This window comes from Mus caroli, chromosome 15 (genome assembly GCF_900094665.2).
Source record: "Mus caroli chromosome 15, CAROLI_EIJ_v1.1, whole genome shotgun sequence".
Taxonomy (NCBI): domain Eukaryota; kingdom Metazoa; phylum Chordata; class Mammalia; order Rodentia; family Muridae; genus Mus; species Mus caroli.
In genome coordinates, this window is record NC_034584.1 from 76,297,306 (window position 1) to 76,324,330 (window position 27,025).

Genomic DNA, 27,025 nt, shown 5'->3' on the forward strand with positions numbered 1-27,025 from the left:
GAACCTCAGCACTTGGGTCTTGGGTCTGTTAGGCAAACGCTCTATTACTGGCCTGGACCCTCAGCCCATAGTCTTTTTTTTTTTTTTTTTTTTTTTTTTTGGTTTTTCGAGACAGGGTTTCTCTGTATAGCCCTGGCTGTCCTGGAACTCACTCTGTAGACCAAGGGCTAGCCTGGAACTCAGAAATCTGCCTGCCTCTGTCTTCGGAGTGCTGGGATTAAAGGCGTGCGCCACCATGCCCGGCTTCCAAAGTCTAGTCTTAATGTCAAAGAAGTTCACTTCCATCATCTATCTCATGCTTGGCTTAATATTCAGAGAATAGCTCTACATGAATGTGTCCTCAGTTTACATACTATATTCATATGCTACATGAAGAGATTTTGGCTAGCAAGGGGCCACATAAGAGTGTTTCCCAGCAACCATATCATCTGGTAACATGGTCACTGCCTTATTAGTTTGTATACTTCTATGCTATGAGTTCACCCCATGGCGTAGTCTCCCATGATCTTTTCCTAAACTTACTCTGTCATTCAGCAACACATGATTCTTTTATCCAATGACAAACACACCAGGCAGATCCATTTGGGTACTTGTCCTGATGGAGCAGAGCAGCCCCATCTCAGAGCAGAGCCCTGAGAGCTCAGGACCTGGGCATCTGCCAGTAGGATCCATGGGAGCCGAATAACACATCTCAGAGTCTGGCTGGCGCCTGGGTGGGTGCTGTTTGTGAGAGAGTCCCAAAGTGGTTCCAAATCAAATGAAAATATGTGTCCAAGCACAATGAACTGTTCAAAGTGCTCTCTAGTTGAAGGAAAGCCAACTTAGTGCAGCTAGCCAGTCAGACAACAGTGTAGTCAGGGTTGGGCCCAGGCCTTGAGTCCCAACTCAGTCTTTTCAAGGGGCTGAGTGCTGTTGCTGTTGCAACCAGTAGCGTCATTGAATGAGCAAAGGAATAAGATGTGAAAGGCCATCCTGCTCTGGACACTCAGTTTGGAGACTAGCACTGAGCATGCGCATCTGGTTTTGCTTTTCTCCTTCTTCAGCAGGAGAGCATGCCCTTCGCTGTGGTGGGGAGTGACAAGGAGTACCAAGTGAACGGCAAGAGGGTCCTTGGGAGGAAAACGCCCTGGGGGATCATCGAAGGTAATCCAGCGCATCTCCCAGAAGGACAGGCAGCTAGAAGGAACAGGACAGACAGAAGGAAAGAGCAGCTATGAAATAGCAAGAGGTCAAAGTGTCAGTATCCTAGAATACGAGGATATTATTGCCAGCCGGAGGCTGCCCTTAAGGAACTTACAGTTTGAGATGCTCGTCACAGGCAGGAAACAATGACACCATTTAACGCGTGACCAGGTGGCAATGACTTGGCCTGCCAAATGAATATAAGACACACACAAATTATTTTATTTTATTTTTTTTAAAAGCTATTTATTTTATGTATGAGTACATTATTGCTCTCTTCAGACACACCAGAAGAGGGCATCAGATATCATTACAGATGGTTGTGAGCCACCATGTAGTTGCTAGGAATTGAACTCAGAACCCCTGGAAGAGCAGCCAGTGCTCTTAATTGCTGAGCCATCTCTCCAGCTCTGACCTTGAATTTATGATCTTTCTGTTTCTAACTCTTAAATGCTGGGATGATGTGGTGCGTCACCGACTTCACCATACCCAGTACCTTGGGATTTTATTTCATTATTTCCCTTGAATTAGAATTATTCATGAGAATGTTATATATGCATCATTAAGGCCAGAGAGTCATGTCTTATCCTCCTCTGTTCCCACAGTTCTTGGTGAGTGGTTTGCAGACAGCAGTTACCCCATCTCTGTCAAATCAATTTACTGTATAGAATGTGACCTTTGTAGGCTGGGCCAGTTATTAGGTCCTATGTGTTTTACCTTCTTTCAAGCTTTATCCTATCTTTAGAAAAGAAACTATAACAGGCCTTCACAGGTTTCTTAAACTCCCACATTAAATTTTTGTTAAAAAATATGGGACAAAACCAGTCCATATTAAGATCGATTCTATAGTGTCTAGAAGGGTACCGTGTCCATTAGACCTGATTTAAAAAGTATTTGCTCCATTTGTAAAAAAAAGAAAAGGAAGAGAAAGAAAGGAAGGGAACCAGTGCACTAGCGAACAAGCCTCAGACAAGTCCACATAAGCACCCACCTCATGCTCTCATTAAAGTGGCCTAGCTGCTGGGCCGACACTAGTGAACTGGTTACCTGCTGGGCCCACACTAGTGAACTGGCTACCCCTTTCCTTCTGTTTTATCTGTAGTGGAAAACCTCAACCACTGTGAGTTTGCCCTGCTTCGAGACTTCGTCATCAGGTACGATACGCCCCCACACTCCCCCAGATGGCACGTTTAATTATTTGTGATCAAAGGCCATCTGCCCAGATTCACTTCCTGAATGTCTGCCCTCTCTAACAGAGCTCTCTGTCCCAGTGCATCTCAGAGGGGTTGTAAAATTGACATTGGTCCTCAAGGGTGGGTCCCAGTCATTGGGTCCAGTCTACCGAGGAGATGTGTTCGCCTCTGAGGTGAACCACCTTTTCCTCTTCTGATCCCTGATCGTATCTGCTTCTCTTTTTTTTCTCTGTGTCCCTTCAGGACTCACCTCCAGGACCTCAAAGAAGTAACACACAACATCCACTATGAGACTTACAGGGCCAAGAGGCTCAATGACAATGGAGGCCTCCCTCCGGTGAGCGTGGACACAGAGGAAAGCCACGACAGTAACCCGTGATGAGCCCTTCTCTGTGTTATCATACATATCCCCCTTCTCCAAACACACACACATCCCAGATACCACCTCCAGCCACCACCTCCTCTCAGCTCTGTCCCCAGGCCTGTCTGGTATTTGTGCAGTATTTTGTCGTGTGTGTGTGTGTGTGTGTGTGTGTGTGTGTGTGTGTGTGATGGAGAGTGCCTGTGTGTGTGCGTGCATGTGTGTGTATGTATGCATGTACTCAGGGGTGAGGTATTTTCATTGCCCTCTTTGGAAAGTCCTTTGTAAGTCTGCTTTCTCCATGACTCTCCATTCTGTCTCCTTTTTTCTTGTGCTCCAGAACAAAAAGCTGTGCGCCTCACTCAAGAGGTCTGGGGAAGGTTTTAATTTATAATGCTGGGAGCAGGTGAGCCACAGGCAACTCTTTCTTACTTCTGACCCACCCACAAACTGGGGCTGCAAGTATTCTTCATGGACTGGTGGCTGAGCTAGCCTGTGGTGGGCTGTAGGAGCTCAGAACAACTTTTCACTGTAAGTTGAGGTAATCTGGAGGAAGGCTAGGACTTCTTGGGGAAACAGAAGATTCGTGGGGAGCAGAGAAGAAAGCTGAGGGGTTCCTGCAGAATTGGTGTCTGAAAATGGAGCTCCACCCTTGTGTCTATGTTGGGGTCACTGTCAAACAGCGGATCATCACCGCTGCAAACCACTGCTTTCTGTGCCCGCCTTCCCCGTATTTCCAGGCTGGTTGGTTGCTTCCTCTTCCTGATTTCTCTTCTCCCTCCCCAGCGTCCTTTGCCTCCTTTCTTCATATATATTCATACATTCACCCCATTTCCTGCCTGTCTCTGACCTTTTATCTCCCTTTAGAGTCATCTATGTTAGCTTCCTTTCTATATTTAGAAGTCATGCCCAGACTTTCTAAATTGACTTTCTATTGCCCTAAGATAGAATCACAACTAGGGGCTGAAGAGATGGCTCTGTGCTTCGGGGGACCTTTTGCTCTTGCAGAGGACCCAGGTTCAGTTCCCAGCACCTTCTTGGTAGCTTACAGTTATCTGTGACTCCAGTTCCAGAGGACCTGACACCCTCTTTTAGCCTTTAAGAGCATGGTGTACATACATACACATAGACAAGCACTCGTACGCATAAGATAAAAAAAAAAAAAAAAAAAAAAAAAAAAAAAAAAAAAAAAAACCTTAAAAGAATAAGATCCTAAGTAAAAGCATGGGGCAGGGCATTCTGAGATTGCAAGAGAATTCAGAGTTATAGAGAAGACTAGGAAAGCCAGTTTCTGCAGCTGACCACTGAAATTTGCTCTGACTTGGGAGTAGCCTGGGGAAATGGGAGAATTTGGTAGCTTGGGCTGCTCCGGGTATTCTGTTCAAGGAAGCACATCTATTGGCCAAATGAGGCAACCTTTAGGTGGAGGAAATTATATTCACAAACTAATTCTGAAGTATCAGAAAAAATATACAGAGTTTCTTAGGTGACTGGATTTGTGAGACAAACTAACACAGTTTCCCTTTCTTTAGCAGCCTTCTGTCTGCATTAAGCTGGCTTCTCTGTGGCTTTGTTTCGTACAAACCCAACTCACTCTTTTCTCTGTTCTCATTTGTCTGTCTGTCTTTCTCGGCTTCTCCCCTCCCTACATTCTCTCACTGTCCAATCCTGTAGATGTTCCCAGGAATACCCACAGCCATACATTTAGCCTTCTCTTGCCTTCTCAGGAGCCTTGTATTTATTAATGCATACTTTAACTGCTCCTTGCACATTCAAGTTGTTCTTTTTTTTTTTTTTCCCTGTAGTTTCTAAGGCTGCTTTAAGGAAAGCCATTTAGTCATAGGAAAGGGAAGATACCACGCAATTCTGTTTACAACTGATCTATCTATCCACTATGCCACCTCCCGGTCCAGCCTGGGTGTAGAACTGGTCTTCACTGAATGCCAGCATTTATGACTTCAGCTCTTTATTACCCAGTCACTAGGAAAACAAACACACAGAGAAACAAAAAACAAAAAGAGATGGAAGACCCATAATTCAGTGGACCAAGCAGAAGTGGTCCTAATCCTATGGTCTTAGTCTTTCCCGGAGACTGCTGTCACTACCCCTCATCTATAACGTCACTAAAGAGTGGCCAGCTGTTAGGCTAGAGTGGTAGCAACATAGAGCTCGCTGACTGCTCCAGTGAGCTGCCCTGTATGGTGACATGGGATTGGGCACCTAGGGCCAGCAAGGGATAAGGATGGTGGGTGTTGGAGAGGCTAAGTAGGAGAAGGCTGCCTGTCTCCCCTAAGCTGTGGTCTCATTCTCCCTGGAGAAGCTGTTTTATGTGTCTGCTGCCGGCTGCCGGTCTCCACACCCTCAACCGTTCTCAACTCCCCCTGCAGGGAGAAGGCCTCCTGGGTACTGTCCTTCCACCTGTACCAGCCACCCCCTGCCCCACTGCTGAATGAAGGCCATTTCAAGTGCTGCTTCTCCCTCATCCCTCCCAGCTGTTATTGCTGCAGGGCCACGCCCCTTTTAGTGCTGTGCTTGTCTAGCCCACCAGCACAGCCCCTCTCAGCCCTCAGCAGGTGGGAGGGGCTAGCTGCCGCTTTAGGACAGTTGCTTCCTCTGTTTAGCCAAACTACTCCTCTCCTCCCAATGGAATGGAGTTCCTGCCAGCACCACCCTGCTCCATCATCTGTGTCAGCAGCATCCCAGTCCTTGTGTAGGGAGGAGGAACTCCTGGGGAGCTGCTCCTGCCCTTGCAAGCGCATACCAGCGACTTATAACTGTCTCCAAGGGAACCGGCATTGCTCTCTAGCCATTCATCTGCATGAGTACTTTCTTGGCTACCTAACCGGTCAAGAAAGCAACTTTCCTGCTTGTCAGAGTCACTGAGGTCAGCCGTGTGAGCCCCTGTGTGGGACAAGGGTGTTTCCTTCATTGCTTAAAGGTATTTTATAAGGGTGATTCATTATACATGGTGGGGAGCCAGAGGCTAGCGTCACTTAAAAAAAAAAATCACCGCTGGTGGCTGGCCCAGTGAGTATGTGTGTAGACAACCTGTTTACCCCAAAATATGGCCATCTGGGAAGTGGGTTTTGCTGAAAAGAGGTTGCTGGAGTTGACTTATCCCCAAACTTTAAAAGGAAGGGAATTTAACACACACATGGACTACCCCAAACCCACCAGCTATACACTCTAGGAAGAAAAATAGCACCCTTTTATACATTTAGCAATAAGAGGGATCTCTTCCCACCTCCCCTGACTATTCCTACTCCCATCCCCCACCCTGGTAATGTGAGCAATGCATTAGCCTGACCACAGGTGGTCGCTATAGGCTAATGGAAAATACCCAAATGGAGGGCAAAGCCCCCATCAGATGCATGAATGTTTGCGAACGAACGGCTGTCACTGCCCCATACACTGTGTCTTTCTAGAACCCTCCCTCAGCCACCCCACCTGCCATCTCCACCTGGACACAACTTGCTCAAAGGCTGGTGACTTGTGGGCCATTCATCTACAAGTCCCGGAGGAACAAGAGGCCCAAGCCTCGGGGATGCAAGAATGGCCCATTTTAAAAATGTTGTTAGTCCCAGCCGACGTTTTTTGGTGATATTCCCGTTTAGTTTCCCAATTGAAAACAAGCCAAACAGACACTTAGACTGGTCATGTAAATGTTGCTAGCCTCTGTTGTACAACTAAACATTACTGTTTGAACAATAATGGCCTGGTCTTTGTCTTATTTGTGTTTTTTGCTCCTTGATAAAATCAGCCGTGAATGACACCATCTCACTGCGTGTGAGCCAGGGACCCTCCTGGTAAGGGAAGAAATAGCTACAGATATTAGATATTGAACATGTGGCATCTATTCATTTTTTGGGTGACGTGAGGCTATATCCTAGTCATTTCCTGGAATTTTGTAACTCCAGTGAGCGGGAGAGCTGACTCTCTTAGGACCTGTGTTTTACCAGGAAGTATTTAGTCCCAATTACTTAACTTCTTAGCATCTCTCCCATCCCCAAGGTGCGAGGACCAAGTCTATAAATGAAAGCCTAGCCTAGCCTAGAAAGCTATTTTACTATGAATATATTGAGAATATAAAGGGGCCAGTGAGATAGCTCAGTTGGGAATGGCACTTGCTATCAAGTGGTCTCATGATCACCTGTGCACATGCTCATGCAAACACATATATGCACAATTTAAAAGGGAACAGGGAGATGGCTCTGCTGGTAAGTGTGATGACCGCACAAGCATGAAGACCTAAGTTCAGATTCCTAACATCCACATAAAACCAGATACGGACCCAGAGGCCCTTGCCTGCCATGCGGTGTGGCTGGGTGGACGACAACCAGAGGCTCAGGTGATAAGCAAGGGTGTGGTGGAGATGGGAGAGAGAGGTGGAATGGTTTGTGTGCTATGAAGAGGCAGAAGCCGGGCGTGGTGGCATCTGTCTTTAATCCCATTACTCGGGAAGCAGAGGCAGGTGAATTTCTGAGTTTGAAGTCAGCTTGGTCTACAAAGTGAGTTCCAGGACAGCCAGGGCTCTACAGAGAAACCCTGTCTCAAAAAACCAAACCAAACCAAACCAAACCAAACCAAACCAAACCAAACCAAACCAAACCAAACCAAACAAAAAAAGAGAGGCAGAATTGGAGACTACAGGGAGGGGAGGAACAGCCTGATATGAGGGGCCTGCAATACCATCTAAGGCTGCAGCCCATTGCTAAGGGCCATGTCTGTGTCCCAGGTCCTGCAGCAGTAGAGGTCTATGACAATGTCTGTGCCCCATGTTACCAACAAAGTCCATGTGGGTGTCCCTGGTCTGGGGTTGCTCCCTGGGGCCAGGTTGATGTCTGTGGACTGCATAAAGCTGGCCCTGCCCCTCCCCTGGGCAGCTTGGGAGAGCTGGACCTGGTGGCTGTGGGAAAGTGGAAGAGAACTGCCCTGAGCCCTGAAGAGCAGGAGAGCGGGCCCCACCCCATGCCAGGGCAGTGCTGGTGAGTGAAGGACAGTTGGCCCTGGTGCCATGGATGCAGGAGAGCTGTTGGGCTGACCTAGTAAGGTGATACCCAGGCCCAGATGCAGGGCTTTGAGATGTCCCACCCGAACATCTACCTCATCTATGAACTGCTGGAGCATGTGAAGGGGCCAGTCCTGCGGATCCAAAGCTGCAGGATTGCCATGACACAGAGCAACAACTGGATATCTGAGAAGAATCCTGGTGAGGAACCAATATCGATAGAGTAGCAGAAGCCAAGGCCTTTGAATCAAACCAAAAGCTCATTGCAATGAACACTTGCAAATAAAGCTGTTGTACTGTGTGACAAACCATGACACACTGTAGCTTTCATGGCAAGATGGTTTTGTTTTAATATACATTACATATTATAAAAATATATTTAATATAAATATAAATATGTTTAATATATGAAGTATATAAAATGTGTAATATGTATTAAATATATAAACATATTTAATACAAATATATTTAAATATATTTATTTAACAATGTAGTATAGTTAATTGTATATCCAATTTATATTATTTTATATAAAATTAAATATTTTATATTTAATTTATATTTAACAATATAATATATTTAAAAAATATATATTGTTTTCTTTTGGTGGGAGGAAGGTTGCAAGGGCAGAGGGTGGCTACGGAGGGAGGAGATGTGTGACATTGGGGTGCATGAAATTCACAAAGACTCAATAAAAAGTTAAAAGCAGGCCAGGTAAGGTCCCATGCTTTCCTGGTGCTTGCTGGTCAACCAGTCTGCTTCCAGGTTCAGTGAAATATTCTTTCTTGAGTAAAGGGGAGAGCGATAGGATACGTGACACCCTCTTCTGGCTTCTTCATGTGCACACAGGCCTGCACAGCCAAACACACAAAGTGCACTCATCTACCTACACAAAGGAAGCTACAAAGTGGCATTTTTCTTGAATTTAGGACGACCCTTCCCCTCATTTGTAGCTTAGTAAATGATACAACTCTCATCTGCTTGTTGGTCCCTACATTTTAATGTGAACTTTAAGCAATTATTTGGGACCTTGACTTTTTTTTTTTTTAAACAAAATCTCAAACATTCGATTTTGCCCATAAAGACTATGGAGCCAGATGTCTCAGACAGAGGAGCGGGGAAAGCCTACTAGCTCAGAGAGGCAGAAGGCGCAGCAGCTCATCTTCCTCCTCAGCCAGCATCCCCAAAGAAAAGCTCTCCTTTCCACTGTCTCCCCAACCCCTCCAACGGAATGCCCTCCCTTCTACTTCCTGTGCATCTCTCTATCCATCCCCCTGACTCTCTCTTACTCACTTTTCCCTTTGTTCCCTCCCTGCAACTGGTTGGTTGCTCCACCTCTTGACCTATGGTTTACAATAAATAGAAAGCTCTTGGATCAAAGGCGTGTGCTAGGGCTGAGCCACACCACAACTAGAAATAGGGTTTCCAGTAAATAACACAAATCTTGGGGCTCACAGTGTGATCAAATACCCTGCAACACTTGACTTTCTATGAGGTGAACCTAAGGGATAAATGAATGAAGAGAAAGCTTGGAGGAGCCACAATGGAAGATGAATCAAGAGGCTCTTGAAACTGAGCAGGTAAAATGAGGAAGATATCAACCGATGGTAACACAACACACACAGAGGAAGGGAAGTGACACGTGAGAGACACAGCTGTTTGGTGGACATCAACCATCACAGCCACAATAAGCCTCTACACTAACATTCAAGTGTGGAAGGTCAAGTCCAAAGAACATGATCATCTTGCTCAAGGTTTTACTGACCATGACAGGAGAGGCTAGATCAAGATGTTTGCCGCTGTATACTATTCCTATTAAATTTTCTTTTCTTTCTTTCTTTTTCTTTTCTTTTCTTTTTTTTTAAAAAAGATTTATGTAGTATAGGACGGGCATGGTGGCGAACGCCTTTAATCCCAGCACTTGGGAGGCAGAGGCAGGCGGATTTCTGAGTTCGAGGCCAGCCTGGTCTACAAAGTGAGTTCCAGGACAGCCAGGGCTATACAGAGAAACCCTGTCTCGAAAAAACCAAAAAAAAAAAAAATTATTTATTATATATAAGTACACTGTAACAGTCTTCAGACCCACCAGAAGAGGGCATCAGATCTCATTACAGATGGTTGTGAGCCACCATGTGGTTGCTGGGATTTGAACTCAGGACTTCTGGAAGAGCAGTCAGTGCTTTTAGTCGCTGAGCTATCTCTCCCATCCTTAAGTTTGATTCTTAATTCTAGTAAGTCTTGTATGTAAAAAATTATCTGTGCTAGGTGTGGTGGCCCATGCCTTTAAACCCAGCACTTGGGAGGCAGAGGCAGGAGGATCTCTGTGAATTTGAGACCAGCCTGGTCTACATAGTGAGTTCCAGAACAGTTACGGCTACATAGAGAGACCCTATTTACAAAAACAAACACAACAAAACAAAACAAAAATCTGAAATCAGCACATGTCTTACAATGATAACATGTCTGATTATTTGGCAATTTTCATTTCTTCACTGGCACAATAACACTCTAAAATATCTTGAGTAATAGATTGAGCGGGACACCTACAAATGGATCCAAGAATTGGACCCACTGAAGGTTGAAATTCACTGTCCACTTCCTGTCCTAGCACATCTTTGGATGTTCTCTCCCAAGACCATCGGTTCTGTCCTAATCCCTCTTTGATGGAAGGAAGCTCTGGTCTTATAAGAGTGGAGAAAATGTAGACCCTCACCCTGAGTTGGTTTGGGGGTTAATGTGGACTAAGATTTTGGGTTAATGGCTACTTTTTAAACCACTAGCTCATAGCAGGACCAAGGCTGGTTGTAGGCCTAACATGAGAGAGGCTAGTCACCCATCCTTCACGCCCTCCTCGTTCTAGGGGTGAAGCCAGCTCCACGAACACGCCCCTTTTCCTCACCCTGGCTCTCCTCCTCTTTCTTGTGACAGCTCCTCTTGTGACAGCTGCCCACTCAACTCCAGGGTTTTTGCGCCATAATCTCCGCCCTCTCCTCAGGGACCCGCCCCCTGCCTTGCAGGCCCCGCCCCTTTCCATTTGAAGAGCTGGCGGCGGCGGCAGAGGCGGCGGCGGGAGGAGACCTAGAACAAGATGGCAGTGAACCAGAACCATACAGTGGACCGCCGTTGGGCCGCCATCCCTCATGGTGAAAGGTGCCTGAGGGGACTTTCAGGCTGCTGTCAAGGAGGGAGGAGATGCTCAGGGTAGACATGCGCGCTAGAAAGCCCTCTGCGAATCTAGGGCTTTCCCGCCCTTTCCTCGGAGCTCCGCCCCTGACGTTTGAACGCATGCGCCAGCGGCCAAGTCTAAGAGCCTGTGGCTAGGCGCGTGCGCGGGGTGCGAAGGGCGCGGGCATCCTCAGAGGAAAGGCTTGAGCGAGGATTGTGTCAAGAGTGTGTCAGCCCTTGCATCGCTGGACAGCTTCCACTGGCTGTGTGCGACTTTACGACTTTAAGAGGGTGACAGTCACCCTGAGGGCCCTGGGTGCGTCTCAGGCGACCAGGAACAAAGGGGTAGGCGAGTTGGAAGAAGGGCTAGGATGTGGAGTGTAGGTAACTAATCCAGAATTGTCACAAGCCTTCCTCCAAAATCCCCCAGAAGTGCCCTTTCTTGGTTGTTTCAACCTAGGATATTGTCACCTTTACTGAAAAGACTGGGAACAAAATTAGGGGGGGACCGAGGAAGACATGGCATTTCCAGTCGCTCATGGTGCTGGGGCTTCTCTGTCAGGAGAAGCCCACCTTTAGGCAAACTTAGTGACTTTGACACATGCCCTTCTTCAACCCACCCCTCACCCACTTTCCTTACCCTCTGTCTCCGCCTCTTCTGGATTCTGCCCTCGCTCTGCTGATTTCCTTTTATTTCTCACTTAGCTGTGAGACTCATTCAATGATGTGCTTAAATAGAACTCCGAGGTCAGTTCGAGGCCAGCCTGATCTACAAAGCGAGTTCCAGGACAGCCAGAGCTATATTGTAGAAAGACTCTTGTCTCAAAGAAGAAAAGTCCCGGTTTTTTGTTCTTGTCGTTGTTCCTTTAAATTTTTAGAATCTGTGCTCTTGAATACCTACCGATCATTTTCACTGAACAGCTAAGCATAGCAAGCATTCTTTGTCTTGATAACTGCTCTGTCTGCAGTGAGCAGTTTCCCTCATTTCACAGGTAGGAATATGAGAGATAATTTGCTCAAAATCATTTTCAGTGCCCATGGGAACGCCTGGACTTGGATTTGAAATTATATGCTATGCATCAACTTCTCTTGCTGTTTTTTGTTTTGTTTTTTGTTTTTGTTTTTTTTCGAGACAGGGTTTCTCTGTCTCTTCATCAAGGAACAACCAGTTCTCTACCTTTCTCAGATACAAAGGACAGTAAGGAAAGGGTTTGAGAGGAGGAAAATTGATTCTATTTTTAGTTTTCCTTATAGTTATGAGACACATTTGGGAGTTCAGTTACAATGGTGGTATGTTTGAATGTGATGAAACTAAGTCTTGCTGTTTATTTATTTGGCTAGGGCTGGCCCTGAACTTGTGATTCTGCCTTAGCCTCCCAGTGAATGTAGTACTTAAACAACTACAGCAAAATATCCCAGAATACCTTAGATTTGGGGTTGAACAAGTATTTAGTCACACTGAAACACCAACTGTTGGGAGTAATAATAACATAGATATTGACAAATGAGAAGCATCCCCAGTGTATTGATAAAAGAGGAAGTAAGTTACAAAGAGGTTGGTGGTGGTGGTGGGGAAGCCTGTATTTCAGTGATGAGCAATAATTTAGTGATTTTCGAGTTGGAGGTGAAGTGGCTTGTTTCTATCTTGCCTTAGCATGGACATGTTGAACATTCTTTTTCTTTTTTCTTTCTTTCTTTCTTTCCTTTTTTTTTTTTTTTTTTTTTTTTTTTTTTTTTTGGTTTTTCGAGACAGGGTTTCTCTGTAATAGCCCTGGCTGTCCTGGAACTCACTCTGTAGACCAGGCTGGCCTCAAACTCAGAAATCTGCCTGCCTCTGCCTCCCGAGTGCTGGGATTAAAGACATGTGCCACCACGCCCGGCTATGTTGAACATTTCTAATCTAAAAACCCAAAATGCTCCATTGAAGCCAGGTGTGATGATGTGAGTCTGCTGGGAATACAGATGCACCCTCCATACCTGGCTTGTAGAGGACTTGTCATCATGGCTGAGAGGTCATAAACGTATGGGCCTGGCTGTGTTGTAAAACTGAATGATGTCACAAACCAGGAGAAAAATTGATTCTCTGAATTCCAACCTTCAGTACCTTTTGCATTTTGGTATGCTTTCTCTGCGCTTTTTCTTATGGAAACTTGTGCTTGTTTCCCCCTTACCAACAGCTTTGTGTCTAATTTACATTTGCTAATATATTGGGACAGTTTCCAGTACCCATATCTATATTATTGCTATCAATGGCTGATATTCCATTGTGCATACACCTTTGCTTAATTCTCAATGTGAACTATTCTGAGGCTCTCCCCTCATCTATAAGCATTGCTGTTTAGAATTTTTTTTTTAAAAAAAATAAAACTCTGGGTCTGTGTGCGCTCATGCCACAGCACATATAAAAAGTCATAGGACCATCTGTGGGAGTCCTCTTACCTTCATATTATGTCCCAGGAATCAAACTCAGATCACCAGGCTCAGTGGCAAGTGTCTTTACAAAAGGAGCTATCTTGTCAGACCCTGTTTGAAAACTTTTGAAAATGTATCTTTACCCATCTATCAAAGTGTGTCTTTGAGGCTGGTATCACCTGGTTCTCTGCCTTACCTGTGATGCCAAGGATGCTGTGAGAGGCAAGGAGGAGCCAGGTTGAGCCTCTCTTCTGCTGTGGAAAAAGAAACAAACCCAGTAACGACTTAGTTTCCAATAATAGCACAATGCATTCATCCTGCTTGCCCTGGGTGTTTTTCATGTGCTGTAAATTGTGAAGGTCACCACATTGAAAGACAAAGATACTAAGCATTGTGAAGGAGTTGCATGTATCTGACTTTGGATAAAGTTACACCGGAGCAGTCGACAAGCTGTCATTTGGTGGAGTGTTAAAAGCAAGCATTGCTGTCCACAGAAGAAGGGTAGCTGAGTTCATCTGAGGGTGAAACTACCTTGACGATCAGTTAGGAGACTGTGCAAGAAGGGGACCCTCAAGATACTCCTGCCTAGAAATACACTTGGAACATTCCAGCCTCCAGGAAGAAAGAAATGAAAGCAGAGAAGTTTATATGTTCAGTCAGGCCAAGGCATCCCAACAAGCCAAAGCCAAAGAACATGATGAATGGACAACCAGGACTGAGGTCCCTCACTGTCAGATTCAAGATGTCCAAGGATAAAAGGAAGAACGTTTAGGGACTGTGTTGCAATTATCTTAGTATCATTAAAATAAAGATCTTGAGGAGTTTCTACTCCAAATTACATGTTTTGAGTACAAACTTTGTACTACAAAGTTCAGCTGAGCTGGAAACTAAAGATTACGTTAGTACCCGAGCATAAGACTACCTACTGCCGAGCCGGGCGTGGTGGCGAGCGCTTTCATCCCAGCACTCGGGAGGCAGAGGCAGGCAGATTGCTGAGTTCAAGGCCAGCCTGGTCTACAGAGTGAGTTCCAGGACAGCCAGGGCTACACAGAGAAACCCTGTCTCAAAAAAACNAAAAGAAAAAATAGTTTTAAAAATAATAAAATAGTTCATAGGAAAATATTTAATAGTTTTAGAGTTATGTTTCTATCTTGTCTTCATCCAGTAGGGGTTGCACATCTCTGACCTGAAAATACAAAATCTAAAAATGCTCCATCGAATTCCGGTGTGGTAGGGTTGGAGAGATGGCTCATCTATTAAGAGCATATCCTGTTTTGTTCTAGGACCCACGGTCAGGTCCCAGAACCTGCGGTGAATGGCACACACATGCCTGTCAGTCCAGCTTTAGAGGGAAATGGCTTCCTCTGGCCTCCAAGGGTACCTACAAACTCACATATACTACCTTCATCCACAGAGGCCATACTCATAATTAAAAAAACACATTCCAGGTGTGATGGTACTTTCTGAAGGTGAAATCACCTTGACAAATTCCACCACTCAGGTTGCTGCAAGAGGACTGCAAGTTCTAGGCCAGCCTTGGGTTATATAGCAAGACCCTATCTCGAAAACAAAAGAACCCTTGAGTGCCACCAAAAATCTTGTCTGGAAAATTCCATCCCATGACACTTTGTTTTATGCATAACATTGCTTAAAACATTATACACAGTTACCTTCAGGTTATATGTGTAGGATCTATATGAAACAGTTGACTGTCATTTGGACTTGGGTCTCATTCCCCCAAATTTCTTGTATACGCAAGCATTCCAAAGTCTAAAACTGTTCAGATCCTCAGTAAGAGATACTCAAGTTATAGTAAAAATCAGGATTCAAGTAATTAATCTTGAATTAATTTTAATAAAAGTAGGGAAATAATACCACCAGCTATCACACTGTTAGTGTTATCCTGTTATAAAAGCTTTATTCCTGCCTGGTTGGTTTTTGTGAGATTTTTGCTTTTTGTTTTGTGGTTTGAATGAAAATGGTCCCCATAGGCTCAGAGAGTGGGCACTATTAGGAGATGTGGCCTTGTTGGAGTAGGTGTGGCTTTGTTGAAGAAAGTGTGTCACAGGGGTTGGGCTTTGGGGTTTCAAGTGCTCAAGTCAGGCCCAGTCTCTCTCTCTTCCTGCTGCCTGCCAATCCAGATGTAGAGCTCTCAGCTCCTTCTCTAGCACCAAGTCTGTGAGCTGCCATGCTTCCCACCTTAATGATAACGGACTAAACCTCTGAACTGTAAGCAGCCCCAATTAAATGTCTTGCTTTATAAGAGTTACCACCGTCATGGCGTTTCTTCACAGCGATCACACCCTTAGACATTTTTATTTATTTCATTTTAATTTTATTGTTTGGGTGTTTTGCTAGCATGTATGTTGTGTACCATGAGTGTAACGTGCGTGGAGGCCAGAAGATGATGTAGGAACTATAGTTACAGGTGATTGTGAGTCACCATGCAGGTGCTGGGAATTGAATCTGAGTTCTCTCCAAGAGCAGTCAGCGCTCTTAACAAGTGAGGCCAGTTCTTCCCAGTTCTTCCCCCAAGAAATTTAAGAATTAGTGACAGGCATTGAGAATAGGAATGCGTTTGAAAAGACAAAGAAAATCCCATGATAAAAAGGGAGACGAGATCTGTCTCTCGCTGTCTGAGTGCTGGGATTAAAGGTGTGCACCACCACCGCCCAGCTCACTTTATGTACATCTTAACACGTGCTGTCTGCCTTGCCTTTCTGCAGTCTCTTGAAGAAATGTTCAGAAGTGGACCTCTCCTTCCCCCAGTCACCGCCAGGCTCCAACCTCTTTAGTGGTACAAAGAGGGGGGCTCTGTTTCTCACCTCATACCGGGTAATTTACGCTTTCCTTTCGTTTTGCTGTTTAGTTTTCATTTTTTTTTTCCTAATGTTTTTTTTTTTTTTTTTTTTTTTTTTAAAGTTAAACATTGGGTTTGAAGGTGTCTTAAGACATTTTTACTTTGAGACTTCCATTTTGAAGAAGGATGGAAGAAAAGAGATGATGTTTCTCAATTAGGCCACAGTGCCCAAGTGACCGTGACCTTGCTTTTACAAGTCCATCCATGGACAAATCCTGTATTCCTTTCCCAAAGTTTCCTTCCTCATTCAGGTGATTTTTGTGACTTCGCGTGCAGACAACGATCCCATGTTTTCTTTTACGATGCCATTTCATCTAATGAATAACTGCACCGTTGAACAACCAATCTTTGGTGCAAACTACATTAAAGGGACAATTCAGGCAGCTCCAGACGGTAAGTTTTTTTTGCCTCTTATAAGTGCCTCTCCGACACCCCTGAAAAGATGCTCGAAAGCGTAAGACTAAGACTTGTTTCATGTTAGAATTCAAACGGAAGCTGACCTGCCTGTTTGACAGTGTGCTTCTCAAGTAAACATTTGTTGTTTCGTCCTCCAGGTGGCTGGGAAGGCTCTGCTACTTTTAAAATAGTCTTCCGGAAAGGAGGTGCTATCGACTTTGCCCAGTTGATGGCCAAAGCTGCCTCTGCGGGTGAGTGATAAAACCAGTAAAAACCTTTAGGGGTTAAGGGGTTGAAACAGGACTACTACTCAGCAGAGAGTGGCTAGCCCACCCAGTGTCAGGCATTTGGCATTTCTATAGGAATTAATTCAATAAGCATGTTTGAGTTTACCTGTTGTCTTAGTCGGGGTTTCTATTCCTGCACAAACATCATGACCAAGAAGCAAGTTGGGGAGGAAAGGGTTTATTCAGCTTACACTTCCGTACTGCTGTTCATCACCAAAGGAAGTCAGGACTGGAACTCAAGCAGGTCAGGAAGCTGATGCAGAGGCCATGGAGGGATGTTTCTTACTGGATTGCTTCCTCTGGCTTGCTCAGCTTGCTTTCTTATAGAATCCAAGACTACCAGGTCAGGGATGGCACCATACACAAGGGGCCTTTCGCCCTTGATCAGCAATTGAGAAAATGCCTTACAGCTGAATCTCATGGAGGCATTTCCTCCAGGGAGTCTCCTTTCTCTGTGATAACTCCAGCTGGTGTCAAGTTGACACACAAAAGCATCCAGTACACCTATTGTGTGTCAAATCCCACACTGTGTGCTTATGAGCCTCACAATGTCCTAGAAGAGCTGGGAGCCTGTGGTCAGACATTTACATGACTAACCTAAAACTGCTGGTCTTTTGTGCCACATCCTGCACACCTGGATACCTGATTGGAGCAGCTTGGGAATGAAGAACAAACACATGGTTGTACAGGATAGCTGGGTAGGGTGTGTTTTCTCAGTGGGATGGAGCAGCACCGTAAGCAGCCCAGAAAGTTGAGTGTTGCTAGGAGCAGCACAAGCAGAAAGGTCAGATATTCTCAGTAGAGGACTGTGTGTGAGCAGTCTCAGGCTGGGAACAGCCAGGGCTTTCTAGAAGCTCTGTCAATATTTGTTCATGGATTACAGGAAGGCTTTGCCGATTCCCTGAGCCTGGCCTGGGGAGGGCTTTGCCATCTGCATTTTGATCTCTTCACCTGAGCTTTGCTTCTTCTTGTTTGCTCTTCCCATCCATAAGAGGGGACTAGGAATACCTTACTGTCCTACCCGCCTGACCGCACGGCTTTCTATGACTGATAAAGGATTCTTCCAACTTGGCTTCTCAGCACGCCACCCATGCTCTCTACAAGCCAATCAAATGGTGCTTTGTGCCTTATCCTCTCTTCTCTGGGTTGTCATTTTGTTCTGGCAGGAAAGTCAATTTCCCTTTCTTCTTTCTTTCTTTCTTTCTTTCTTTCTTTCTTTCTTTCTTTCTTTCTTTCTTTCTTTTTGCTGTCCACCTCTAACTCCAGTCTAGATGCTAAAAAACACAGTCCAGTGGAGATGGACATTCGCAGACACATACATGTTTGCTTTAACAGACGCACGAACCTGGTGCCGCAGATAAAGTGGAAGAAGGGTATAAAGTGTCTAAGTTCCTGTAGTGGGTGAACTGCGATGCTGTGTATCATGGTCAAGACCCATAATCAGTGTAAGTTCCGAGCAGAGATGAGCTCAAGGCAAAGACACGGCTAGTCTGATGCTCATAAAACCTCATGATAAAGATACTAATATTGGGCTGGAGCGATGGCTCAGTGGTTACGAGCACTGACCGCTCTCCCAAAGGTTCTGAGTTCAATTCCCAGCAACCACATGGTGACTCACAACCATCTGTAACGGGATCCAATGCCCTCTTCTGGTGTATCTGAAGACAGCTACAGTGTACTCATATACATAAAAATAAATAAAGTAAATAAATCTTTTTTAAAAAGATTATAATATTGTGCTCACCTGATAGATGGGAAAACAAGTTACAGGATGGTTAGGTAGGGTTGTTACGTCCTAAATAACCACAGGCAATGAGACCGAGTTGCTACTCTGAAGCAGTGTGCGCTTTAAAGAAAGGACAATGTATATTTCTTAACCTGGCACCACAAGACTGTGTATTGTTGCCTCACATGTAAGGAGCACAGTCAATTCATAGCAGATGTATACCTGATTTAAAAGAATAAAGTGTTCTTACCTTGCCAAATTGTCTTTTCAGCTGCCCAAGGAGTTCCACTAAGAGTTGCAAGCTTCTGGATGGGCCCTCTAGGAATTTATGTCATCACTGGGGACAGGAACATGTATGCCCCACAGGCATGCCAAGGTGAGGAATGGGAAGAGGAGCATGCATGCCCCACAGGCCTGCCAAGGTGAGGTGTGGGAAGACATGGCTCTAGGAAGTGGAAGAGTCTGGCAGACCCTGGAAGACAGTTCACCCCAACCTCACTTCAGGGCTTGGGGCTTTCATGGCTTTGTTTCCTGGTTGAAGCCCAGTAGTGAGTAAGCAAGTGACTGGACTTGCATTTCAGGTTTCATTCTGCCTGCTTGCCTGCAAGTCTGTGTGTTTGAAATGGGGCTGGCCTGGAGTTGGCCGTACAGCTTCAGCCCACTGAGTGCAGAAGTTTTGGGTGCACCTTGCAGGTTTACTTTGATCGTGCTGTGTAAGGGCACCTAAGCCACCCAGTTAGTGAGGAGGTCACTTCCCGCTGAGAGCCTGCACAGAGAACAGCTCTGCCCACCTCATCTCCTGTGTTAAACTTTCATGGCCGTCAAGCCTGCCAAGCCGCCCAGCCACACCCTGAGCTTCACCACCTGTGCCTTCTCACATCTACCATGCCTAAGATGGAGAAGCTGCAGGCTTCCATGAAGACCTGGCTTGCTTAGTAGTATATGAGGGAGGCACCATTCCATTTATTTACGATATTTTTGCGATAAATGTTACCAATATGCTAAAATAATATCTCATTTTGAAGTCCAAGATTAAAAAACTGTATACAGACCCAACTACATATTGACCACAGGCACCCACGTCCCAGGAGCGTCTCACTAGACTGCAGATGTCTGTCAGCAGTTGTCAGCACCTGAAGGCTGACTTGAAACCAAAGGAGACTGTAGGGTCTCTAGGATTAGCCACGCACAGCAACAAGAACATGAACTAAAGGTAGTGTCAAGAGAGCCTTGATGGAGGCTGGAGAGAGGGTTCAGTTGTTAAGGGTACTTGCTGCTCATCCAAGGGATTGACGTTCACTTCCCAGCACCCACCTTGAGTGGTTGACAACTACCTGGAACTAGCCCCAGGGCATCTGATACCCTCTTCAGACAGGCATACTCATGGAACACATGCACAGACACACATACACAGAAGTAAAAATAAAATGTAGGGTGTGATGGCACACACTTTTAGTCCCAAGTACTCAAACTTCAGAGGCAGAGGCAGGTGGATCTCTTTCTTTGGTTCAAGGCCAGTTTGGTCTATTTAGTGAGTTTCAGGACAGCCAGGACAACAGAGAGAAAGAGAGGGAGAGAGAGAGAGAGAGAGAGAGAGAGAGAGAGAGAGAGAGAGAGAGAGAGGAGCGAGAGAAAGAGAGACCCTGTTTCAAATAATAATAATAATAATAATAATAATACTTTATTTTTTAAAGAAAGAGCTTTTGATGCAGACCCAAATGGCACTTTTGGGTACAGAAAAAGAAATGTTGATTCTTTCCCAGGGTTCCCATCTCTCTGTTTTAGATTTCTACCACTGAGCTAATTATTAAAAGAAAAAGTTTTCTTATTGTTTTGAGATAGGTCTCATGTAGCTCAGGCTGATCTCCACCTTACCGTGTAGTTGGGGAAGTCCTTTAACTTGATCCCCCTGCCTCTACCTCCCAAGTACCTAGTTTTAAGGACAAGGTCTCCCACTGTGGATTAGTCTGGCTTGGAATTTATTCTGTAAGCCACCTGCACAGAGAACAGCTCTGCCCACCTCATCTCCTATGTTAAACTTTCATGGCCGTCAAGCCTGCCAAGGCGCCCAGCCACACCCTGAGCTTCACCACCTGTGCCTTCTCACATCTACCATGCCTAAGATGGAGAAGTTGCAGACTTCCATGAAGACCTGGCTTGCTCAGGAGTATATGAGCGAGGCACCATTCCATTTACTTACGATATTTTTGCGATAAATGTTACCAATGTGCTAAAATAATATCTCATTTTGAAGTCCAAGATTAAAAAACTGTATACAGTGGCCTTGAACTGTGGTAGCCCTTGCCTCAGCCTCACCTGGTGCTAGGGTTATGAGCGTGAGCTTGTTTGTTTTATTGTTGTTTTGCTTTTTCTGTGCATGCTGTAGCATTCATGTGGAGGTCAGAGCCTGTGGGAGTCAGCTCTCTCCTTCCAGTATGTGGTTCCCAGGGATTGAACATGGGTTATAAGGCTTGGTGGTACCGGCCTTTATCTACTGAGCCATCTTGTTGACCCTTTGTTTTTGTGGTTTGTTGGATTTCTGTTGTTGCTGTTATTTTCTTCCTAAGACAGGATCTCACCGTATAGCCCAGGCTGATGTGGGACTTATTATATAGACCAAGGGGGCTGCAAATGTAAAGATTTGCCTGCCTATGCCTCCAGATTAAAGATGTGTGCCACAGTTCCCAGTTGCTTTTGCCCTTCAGTTAAGCATCTATTTGAGCCTCACCCAGTATTGAGATTATAGGGATACAAAACCATACCTGGACGTCTGTGGCTTTTTAGTGAATGCAAGTCATGACGTATTAAGATTGTGCGGTTTTAGTGTGAGGTTTGGCTCTAATCTGGGTAGGGGGAGACTCTTCAGTCCTGCTCTGGTTATAGGGCCGGGGCTTTAGTTTCTTCTTGCTCTTTCCCCCTGTGTTATCTTTGCCATTTCATAGTAAATACAACATGCGCCCACATTTTCCCCACCTGTACCCATTGCTACACGGAAGCCCAGTTTCTGACCTTTATAGTCACTGTCTCTCCATGTTTTGTGGTGGTAGCTTGCTTGGGGTCTGAAGTCACTGTTGGATTTTCAGATCCTCTCTCTCTTTTTTAATTGTTATATGGAGATGGCTGGGATGGTTTCCAAGCTCTTCCCCCCCAGCCCCAGCCCCCAGGCTTTCTCTGTGTAGCCCTGGCTGTCCAGTACTTGTTCTGTAGACCAGGCTGGCCTCGAACTCAGGCTTGCCTCTGGCTCCCAAGTGCTGGGATTAAAGGCGTACAACACTACCAGCTGGCTGATATCAGGCTCTTAACCCGTTCTAGCCCAGACACTGGACATGTGAAACTATTTTGATTTTATGTCTTTCTGTTCATCTGGCTTGTTGACTTAAAAGGCAAGTGTGTGTCCTGACCGTGAGCATCGGGCATCATTCTTTTTTTTTTAAATATGTTTTTATTATTTGTCTTAGTGAGAGTTTCCATTGCTGTAAAGAGAAACCATGACTGAGGCGACTCTTATAAGGACAACATTTAATCGGGGCTGGCTTACAGGTTCAGAGGTTCAGTCCATTATCATCAAGGTGGGTGTATGGCAGCATCCAGGCAGGCATGGAGCAGGAGGAGCTGAGAGTTCTACATCTTGTTTTGAAGGCAAACAGAAGACTGGCTCCCATGTTGCTAGGATGAGCACCACAAAGCCCCCCCCCCCCCAGTGACACACTTCCTTCCACAAGGCCACACCTCATACTTAGTGTCACTCCCTGTGCCAAGCATATTTAAACCACCACATTATTTTAAATTATAATGTAATTATGTCAGTTCTCCCTTCCCTTTTCTTCCTTCAAACCCTCCCATTCACCCCCCTCTCATACACACACACACACACTGCTTTATTTCAAATTCATGGCCTCTTTTTCTTTAGTTGTAGTTGCGTGTGTATATATTCCTAAATATATAAATAAAATCTGTTCAGTGTATATAATACCACTTATATGTAAATGTTTTCAGGGCTGACTGTCTGGTATTAGATAATCAATCTGTGTGGCCTTTTCTGGGGAAGACTGTTTCTTCCACTCTCAGTATTCCTTTGATGCCTGTGGTTTTTTGCCTTGGGCTGAGGCTTTCCCTCTTGCAGAGTACCATGTCTATTGGTGTCTTCTTCCTTCAAGTCATGTTTAAGCAGCTGTGCTGGTAAGACTTCATGAGTTAGCTTCTCTGACAGTTTTAGGGGACAACACTGGAGGAGAGGTAGTCATCAGTGTCACCCTGCTACACACCATGTGACCTACAACACCAATCTACACACAAGATATACTAATACAGCAGTGCTACAGACCTTACAGAAGTAACCAGACAAGTTCCATTGGATTTAAGGCCCACTGCATTAAGGAGCCCATACCTGGCATTGCTAAAGCGGCCAAGAACCTGAGACTAGATAGATCATGAGCCCAGGGGAAGAACTAATACTGTTATTCTGCTAAAGGAACATAGCAATAAAACATTTCCAGTGACATACGATAAACCCATTGATTGGTGTGTCAGTCAGTCCTCGTCAGAGAAGCTTCTTATGGCAGGGGATGGTAATTAACACAGGGACCCACAACTAGACAAATGGAGAGAGAGAGAGAGAGAGAGAGAGAGAGAGAGAGAGAGAAGAGAGAGAGAGAGGCCCTCAGGGCACTCAGTCCTAATTGGGATATTTTCATCAAGCCTATCTTTCTTTTCTATTGCCATGAAAGCCCACCACGATCAAGGCAATTTATCAAAGCATGTGTTTGAAGGCTTGCTTACTTATAGCTCCAAAGAGTGAGTCTATGATTGTCATGGTGAGGAACCTGGTGGCAGGCAGGCGGGCATGGCACTGGAGCAGTCACTGAGCTTTTATATCTTATAAAGAAAGCAGACAAAGTGAAGCCTGGGCTTGATATGGGCCTGGGAAACCTCAAAGCCACCCCAGTGAACACCTCCTTCAACAAGGCCACACCTCCTAACCCTTCCTTAGTAGTTTACCATCTGGGAACCAAATGTTCAGATACATGAGTTTATGGGTCCCATTCTCATTCAAACCACAATAAAACCCTTCCCTAAAGGCCCAGGGATCTGCACAAAAGAAGAGGCAGAAAGATTCTAAGAGCCAGAGGTGATGGAGGACTCCAAGGAAACAATGTCTTCTAGACAAAATAGGACTGATGTATATAACGATACAAGACCTTCACAAGGTCAAAACAGACAAAAATCCCTTGATCGAGGAGGGCAAGTGGACACAAAGTAGCTATTTGTAACTGATACCTTGTGGGAAAGGGACAATTAGTTTCTCCAATGGAGTGTCACTGGGTGTATCAACCACACTCCCGGGGGAGGGGAGATTGGAAGACTGGGAGGATTTGGGGGAGAAGAACTGGAGTTATAAATGGTTGTGCCGTGTGGGAACTGGTAATCGAACCGGAGTCATCTGAGAGCAGCCATTGTTTTTAACTACTGAGCCATGTCTCCAGAACCACCCGTCCTCTAAAATGGCCTTGCCCATTCTAGTTTACAAGTTAATTCCTCATTGAGGGTGTTTCTCTTTTCATAATCACGACAAACATTACCAAATAAACTATGTATCTGCACAACTCTAAGTAATGACCAATGTGATGGCCAATGGAAGGCTCTTTTCAGTTAATTCAGATCACCTCACCAAAAGGAACACCATCTTCCTCTCCCTGGTAATGGCTAAAGATTGGGTTTTTAGCATGGCTCATTTCTCATGTGTGTTTTTCTTGACCTTATTATTTTTTTTTTTTGTATTCTTCAGTTATCTTTTGTTCACAGGGTAACAATTTTTTTCCTTCTTTTTGCCATTTTCAGTTGCCTATGGAGCCCCACCTTCGGGATATGGGGCCTCACCTGTGGGATACGGAGTCCCATCAGCAGGGTATGGAGCCCCACCTGCGGGGTACGGAGCCCCACCTGCGGGGTACGGAGCCCCGCCAGTGGGTTATGTAGCCCCATCTCCCAGATACGATGTCCTGCCTCCTGGATACGGAGCTGTGAGATATGGCTCCCCTCCTCCTCTATATGTAGCTACCCCAATGGGCTATGGAGTTCCACCTCCTGGGTATGGACCTCCACCTGTGAGATACGGATCCCCACCTCCTGGATATGAAGCCCCCACTATGGAGTATGGAGCCCAACCTCCCAGATACGGAACTACACCTATGGGATCCGGTTCTCCACCTCCCAGATATGAAGCCCCGCCTATGGGGTATGGAACTCCTCCTTCAGGGCGTGAGTCCATACCTCCTGGATCCACAGCCACGTCTGTAGCGCAGGAAGCTCCACCTGCTGGGTCTGAAGCAGGCCATCCCATGTCTGTGGCAGTCCAGAATCCTGAATTCCAGGCATCTTTTCCCTCTACCTCATCCTCACAAGTCCACTCTCCCCGCTCTAAGATGTAAACCTTGAAGTTTCACCAAGCAAAACAGCACCCTAGTGTTGAAGTCACGATAACCCGGAACACTTAGGTATCTGATCACAGACCTGTTCTAGGTAGTTTGTTTGCCTCCTTGGGAGTTCAGTCACAGGGTGGAACCAAATCTTATCTCCATGCCTTGCTTGTAGAAGCAGTGTCAATTCTTGGTTAGCTGGATAAAGAAGGGACAGCGTCAGAGGGCTAAATCCCCTAATGTCTTGCTTGACCTAGGATGCATTTAAATCGTACCTTGCTGTGAGTTTGCAAAAAGCCTCCTGCCTCGTTCTCATCTGTGTTCAAAGTTGCTAAACTACTCTACTTGGTAGTTACAAAGATCTGTTAAAATGTCATGTTGAGAGCTGGGCCTGGTAGTCCAGGCCTTGAACCCCAGCAGCCAGAGAGAGGCAGAAGGAGAGCAAGCTCAAGGCTTGCCTACACTGTAGACTCCAGGTCAGTCTAGGCAGCTTAGAGAGATCCTGTCTCAAAAACTATGAAAGGGGGGCCAGGGACAGAGCTCAGTTGTTGTGTGCTTGCCTCCTATGCTGATGGTTGTAGGTTTAACCCCCACTGATTAATTAAAAATTCAGGTGCCAGGCATGAGTGCACACACCTGAAAACCCACAATAACTTGAGAGGCAGAGGCAGGAGGCTCAGAAGTTTAAGGTCATCTCTGGCTATGTTGGGAGTTAACCGTCAGCCTGGGCAACATTAGAACTGTCTTGAGAGGAAAAGCCAAACTGCATTATATTGAACACAGCTGTTTCATACAGTGTTCTTTACATTAAAGACTAGGACAACCTTAATTTCCAGTGGGAGATGATCTTACAGATGACAGCGTATACATACAAGAAATATGCAGTTGTGGGAAGTGTAGAGAAGGCGGCCTCTGAAAAGACAAAGCAGTAAGGGGTTAAAAAAAAAAAACAACCCAGGTACTAGGATGGCAGTAGTTCCCAGCACGTGCATGAACAGTCTGGTCAGAATGTGTGAAGAGCTGCAAGAGAGAAGTGGGGCCAGTGAGCTGCTCCACTGCTCACGCGCGTGGGAGAGGCCTAAGGGCTTGATGTTGCTCACCAGCACTTACAAGAAGCCAGACCTGGCTGCACACACCTGTAGTTCCTGTTCTGTGGGTGGGAAATCAGTGATTCCTACTAGCTAGTCAGCCCGAATCAGTGAGCCCCAGATAGGAGACCTTGTTTCAGGTAGGGTGGAGAACAACTGAGGAATGCACCCGACCTTGACCTCTGACCTCTCCAAGCCCATGCACGCACAGGCATGCACACCTACATTTGCACACCTACGCATGCACGCACATTTTTAACATTAAAAAGGAAAGAAATGTACATGTGAAAAAATATATGCATTGCCAATTAACAAGGGAGGCAGTAATATTCATGACACGGTACTTAAAGGGATGCTAATTCCAATAGTGCTGGGGAACTTTGACATTTCCAGATACTGAACGGCTTTGCTCCCGAACGGCTGAGGATTGAGCCTAGGGTGTACACACACTAGCCACACGCTACCACTGAGCTGTCTTCTCCACCCCTATTAAAATTTTTGCTGTAGCAGTTTCGAATCTCAGTGTTCCCCCCCCCCCACTGAAGGATACTGGCACGTGCCCACAGAGATGCCTATGGGAAAGGGTCTGTTGCATTCTTTGTTTCCAGTGGCACAAAAATAGAAATGGCTTACCTGGTGGTTAGTTTCTCCCGTCAACTTGGCCGGCTTGAGGAACACTTGGGCACAGTGGGACACTCCTCTGGGTGTGCCTGTGAGGCTGTTTCTAAAGGTTTAAGTGTGAAAACTCACTCTGAATGCGTCTAGTCAGCACTGTCCCATGTGCCAGGGCCCTGTGTGGAATAACAAGGGAACCAAGGGGAAAGGGCAGGTGGGCGGTCTTACCCCTTTCATTGCTTCCCGAACAGTGCAGTGGACCTAGACTCTCCTACCACGTCTCCCATATAAGGATGGGCTGTGAGCCCCAAGCACC

The 27,025-nt window shown here is 45.6% G+C and overlaps 2 protein-coding genes across 9 annotated transcripts in view; both read left to right on the forward strand.

Moving 5' to 3' along the window:
• Septin3 (septin 3) overlaps positions 1–6,447 on the forward strand; it is a 25,741-nt gene extending 19,294 nt beyond the window's left edge. For 3 of the 8 annotated variants that reach the window (XM_029470058.1, XM_029470062.1, XM_021183886.2), the window contains 4 exons: positions 1,044–1,143; positions 2,285–2,336; positions 2,619–2,712; positions 5,124–6,447. In XM_029470058.1, coding sequence (XP_029325918.1) covers positions 1,044–1,143; positions 2,285–2,336; positions 2,619–2,712; positions 5,124–5,189 — 312 coding nt within the window. In that variant the 3' untranslated portion in view covers positions 5,190–6,447. Of the gene's footprint in view, positions 1–1,043; positions 1,144–2,284; positions 2,337–2,618; positions 2,713–3,076; positions 3,762–5,123 lie in introns of those variants that run through there. The other 5 variants (XM_021183885.2, XM_029470063.1, XM_029470061.1 and 2 more) reach the window with 2 other exon arrangements.
• A 4,329-nt stretch (positions 6,448–10,776) lies between these two features.
• Positions 10,777–25,297, forward strand: Wbp2nl (WBP2 N-terminal like). The gene is made up of 6 exons (XM_021183923.1): positions 10,777–10,894; positions 16,048–16,156; positions 16,433–16,574; positions 16,736–16,828; positions 18,862–18,966; positions 24,429–25,297. The coding sequence occupies exons 1-6, from the start codon at positions 10,833–10,835 to the stop codon at positions 25,016–25,018; spliced, it is 1,101 nt and encodes a 366-aa protein (XP_021039582.1). The 5' UTR covers positions 10,777–10,832; the 3' UTR covers positions 25,019–25,297.
• The last annotated feature ends 1,728 nt before the right edge of the window (positions 25,298–27,025 follow it).